The sequence below is a fragment of the Dipodomys spectabilis genome, unplaced genomic scaffold (assembly GCF_019054845.1).
Source record: "Dipodomys spectabilis isolate Male_0828 unplaced genomic scaffold, ASM1905484v1 ptg001703l, whole genome shotgun sequence".
Taxonomy (NCBI): domain Eukaryota; kingdom Metazoa; phylum Chordata; class Mammalia; order Rodentia; family Heteromyidae; genus Dipodomys; species Dipodomys spectabilis.
Window position 1 is genome coordinate 1 of NW_024872380.1, and position 4,132 is coordinate 4,132.

Sequence of the window (4,132 nt, forward strand, 5' to 3'; positions counted from 1 at the left end):
CAGGAAGCTGAGATCTGAGGACTTTAATTGAAAGACAGCCTCGGCAAGAAAGTCCATGAGACTCTTATTTCTATTTAACCCCCAGAAAACCAGAAGAGGCACTGTCTCTCAAGAGGTAGAGCACTCACCTTGAGTTGAAGAGCTCAGGGACAGTGCCCAAGTCCAGACTTCAAGCACCTCGAACAATAAGAACAAATCCCCATTTCATGGACTGCCCACATCTTGTCCTAACATTCAACGAAGAGCCATTTTATCACCTACTACCTTTAAGTCCTAAACTAGCTCCTGGAAATAGATTGATTTGGTATCTTATATCAAACGGTTCATATTTGCAGAAACAAATACCTGCAGTGGTAAATTTTTTCCAGTCCTTCAATTCTGGGCCTGGGCCCTGAACATGGATATACTGATAGCTTTCATGTGAGACTGTTTGGTATTGATTGGATTACTGCCCATGTGAGAAATTACTGGGTCTTAAAGGAGATATAGGTTTAGTCTTTTCAGGAAACTCCATACTGCATTCCACAATAGTTGAACCAGTTTAATTTCCCACCAACAGTGTAATAGAGTTCCCAATTGGCCAGCATTTGCTATTGTTAGTTTTCTTGGTAATGGCCATATTAACTGGGACGAGGTTTATTTATAGATTTGTATGCACCTTCTAGTTTCAATAAATGAATGAATCCCTGAAACCTATACTGCTCTGTGTCTGCATTCCTTTCTTTTTTCTCTTAATATAATTTTCCCAAACCTTTCATTTTCGTTACCACTGGTGAAAAGTCATCTTTCTGATGGGTGAATATAATCCCATTGTGTGTGTGTGTGTGTGTGTGTGTGTGTGTGTGTGTAAGATGACTATAGGCCCATGAATTCATTTCTAAGCATTCTGCATCATCTGTAATTTTGTAATTCCATATTAAAGTTGGACTGCTTTCTCTACTGCACTGAAGAATTTTGTTGGGATTTTGATGAGTATTGCACTGCCAATTGTTTGGGGGAAGTATTGCAATTTTAAAAATGTTAATTCTTCTAACAAGGAACATTGAAAGACATTCTATTTCCTTAAATCTCCTTCAATTTCCCTTTTTATATTTTTAAAGTTTTCACATATAGGTCCTTCACAATTTTAGTTAAATTCATTAATTCCTAGTTTTGTTGTTTTGTTTTGTTTAGATTTGATTTGTTTCTGAGGCTAATACATATGAGGTTGTATTTCGGATTTCAGCATGGATCTTCCCATTGTTGGTAACAGAAAAACTACTGATTCTTGTGGTTTTTATACACTGCTACATTGCTGAAGCTTAGCATCACCTGTACTAACTTGAGAGAGGAAGCCACAGGGTCTTTAAATACAGGGTCATTTCATCTGTAAAAAGGGATAGTTTTACTTCTTCCATATTTGGATCTGCTTTATGTTTTTCTCTTGTCTATTGTTCTTGCAAGAAATTTGACTACCCTATTGAAGAGTAGTAGAGAGAGTGGACATTCTTGTCTCATTCCTGATGTTAATGTCTTCAGGTTTCCACCGTGAGGTAAATGTTAATTATCTGTGTCATATATATACTCAGTATTATATTGAGGAATGTTTCATGCATTCCTAGCTTCTCAGACCTTTTAATCATAAAGCGGTATTGGAGCTTGTTAAAAGCTATATATTAAAAGTTATATATTACAGACTGTGGTAGACAATTTGCTCCAGGGAAGTTAGAATGAACTTGTGACTTTGAAATTATGTAATCATTTAATCACAATCAAAAAAAAAAAAGAACCTCGGGGAAGGGTGGGAGGGAGGGGATGGTAGGGGGAAAACAAAAAAAAAAAAAAAAAAAAAGATAATCTATAATTTACCATATTAAAGATCACTTGAAATAAAAAAAAAAAAAAAAAAACCCTGATGCTCAGATCTCAGCTTTTTCAGTAGCTAAGATGACAGCTGATGCCCAGATAATCTACATTTTTTAAGTGATTTGTGTAATCTATTTAATCACTGAAGTATCCAATAACTTAAAATAAGGTGAGCAGCATGTGATATATACATGTAATAGAATGTTATTTAAACAGACTACAACATGGACGAATGTTGAAGGCATTATGCTAGATAGAGTAAGCCACACACACGAGTGCAAAAGTTATATGGTTTAAAAAAAAAAAAAAAAAAAAAAAGAGATTCCTGCTTCCCAGCTCTACCTGTTTGCCTCTGTGGGCACCACTGCTGAAGACACACATCCATCTGTTCTGCAGCCCTGCACCATGAGGGAGATTGTGTACATACAGGCAGGCCAGTGTGGCAACCAGATTGGTGCAAAGTTTTGGGAAATGCTAAGCGATGAGCACAATATTGACTGCACTGGCAACTACTATGGGGACAGCCATTTACAGCTGCAGAGAATCGAGGTGTATTACAATGAGGCAGCTGGCAACAAATATGTTCCTCGGGCCATCATGGTGGACCTAGAGCCTGGCACCTTAGACTCAGTAAGATCGGGACCATTTGGCCAGAGCTTTAGGCCAGACAACTTCATATTTGGCCAGAGCGGGGCAGGCAATAACTGGGCAAAAGGCCACTACACGGAGGGAGCCGAGCTGTTAGAATCGGTGCTGGATGTGGTACGACGGGAGTCAGAAAGGTGTGACTGTCTCCAGGGTTTCCAGCTGGCTCACTCCCTGGGAGGTGGCACTGGATCAGGCATGGGCACCCTGATTCTCAACAAGATCCGAGAGGAGTATCCAGACCGCATCATGAACACCTTCAGCATCATGCCCTCCCCCAAGGTTTCAGACACCGTGGTAGAACCTTACAATGCCATCTTGTCTATCCACCAGTTGGTGGAAAATGCAGATGAAACTTTCTGCATCGACAATGAGGCCCTGTATGACATCTGCTTCCGCACCCTGAAGCTGCCCACACCCACCTATGGAGACCTGAACCACCTGGTGTCTGCCACCATGAGTGGAGTCACCACCTGCCTGCGCTTCCCCGGCCAGCTGAATGCAGATCTGCGCAAGCTGGCCGTGAATATGGTGCCCTTCCCCCGCCTACACTTCTTCATGCCTGGCTTTGCACCCTTGACCAGCCGGGCCAGCCAGCAGTACCATGTTCTCTCTGTGCCCCAGCTCACCCAGCAGATGTTTGATGCCAAGAACATGATGGTCGCCTGTGATCCCCGCCATGGTCGTTACCTGACAGCAGCTGCCATCTTCCGCGGCCGCATGTCCATGAAGGAGGTGGATGAGCAGATGCTCAACATGCAGAACAAGAACAGCAGCTACTTTGCAGACTGGATTCCCAACAATGTGAAGACAGCTGTATGTGACATCCCCCCGCGTGGCCTTACGATGTCGGCCACCTTCATCGGCAACAACACAGCCATCCAAGAACCCTTCAAGCGCACCTCAGAGCAGTTCAGTGCCATGTTCCGGCGCAAGGCATTCTTGCACTGGTACACGGGAGAAGGCATGGATGAGATGGAGTTCACTGAGGCTGAGAGCAATATCAACGACCTGGTGTCCGAGTACCAGCAGTGCCAAGATGCCACTGCTGATGAACAGGGGGAATTTGAAGAAGACTTGGTGGAGGAAGAAGTTTAAGACTTCCCATTGGTAGCAGTGCAACAGGACTGTCAGAACCTGCCTACTACTTCTCAAATGAATGGTGCTTTCCTGAGATCCTGTTGTCATGCATTGAGGTCCCTGCTGTGTATCATCATGCACAGCCTTTCCGGTCAGGAACTAACTGATGGTGAATGTAAAAATGCAGATTTCTTTTGAATAGTATTATTTTAAAGCCCTATTTATATAAATAAAGAAGTATACATTTTGTAAAAAAAAAAAAAAAAAAAAAAAAAAGCTATTTCCACATCCCTATAGACGATCATGTGTTTCTTGTCCCCGCTTCTGCTGATAGTTTGTATTATGTTTATTCACAAGAATATTAAATCCACTTTTATCCAAGTTGAATCCTATTTGATCATAACATATGATTTTTTTGTTAGTTGCTGAAATTGGTTAGTGAGAATTTTATTAAGAAGTTCTGCATTAATGCTTATCAAAGAGTTGAGTTCATAGTTCTCTTTCTTTGGTGAGTCTTTATGTGATTTGAGGAGGAGTCTACTTCTAGCTTCATAGAATGTGT

The 4,132-nt window shown here is 41.5% G+C and overlaps 1 protein-coding gene across 3 annotated transcripts; it reads left to right on the forward strand.

The window, feature by feature from the left end:
* Positions 1 to 2,250: 2,250 nt before the first annotated feature.
* On the forward strand, positions 2,251 to 3,588 carry LOC122103096 (tubulin beta chain-like). 3 transcript variants are annotated; one of them, XM_042673591.1, is made up of 2 exons: positions 2,251 to 2,427; positions 2,533 to 3,588. In XM_042673591.1, the coding sequence occupies exons 1-2, from the start codon at positions 2,251 to 2,253 to the stop codon at positions 3,586 to 3,588; spliced, it is 1,233 nt and encodes a 410-aa protein (XP_042529525.1). The 3 variants fall into 3 exon arrangements, with proteins under 3 accessions (XP_042529525.1, XP_042529526.1, XP_042529524.1); XM_042673592.1 differs by having other exon boundaries at positions 2,251 to 2,299; positions 2,414 to 3,588; XM_042673590.1 differs by having other exon boundaries at positions 2,251 to 3,588.
* Positions 3,589 to 4,132: the final 544 nt, after the last annotated feature.

Coding starts and splice junctions, on each gene's coding strand:
- LOC122103096 (XM_042673590.1), top strand. CDS start 2,251: ATGAGGGAGATTGTGTACATACAGGCAGGCCAGTGTGGCAACCAGATT.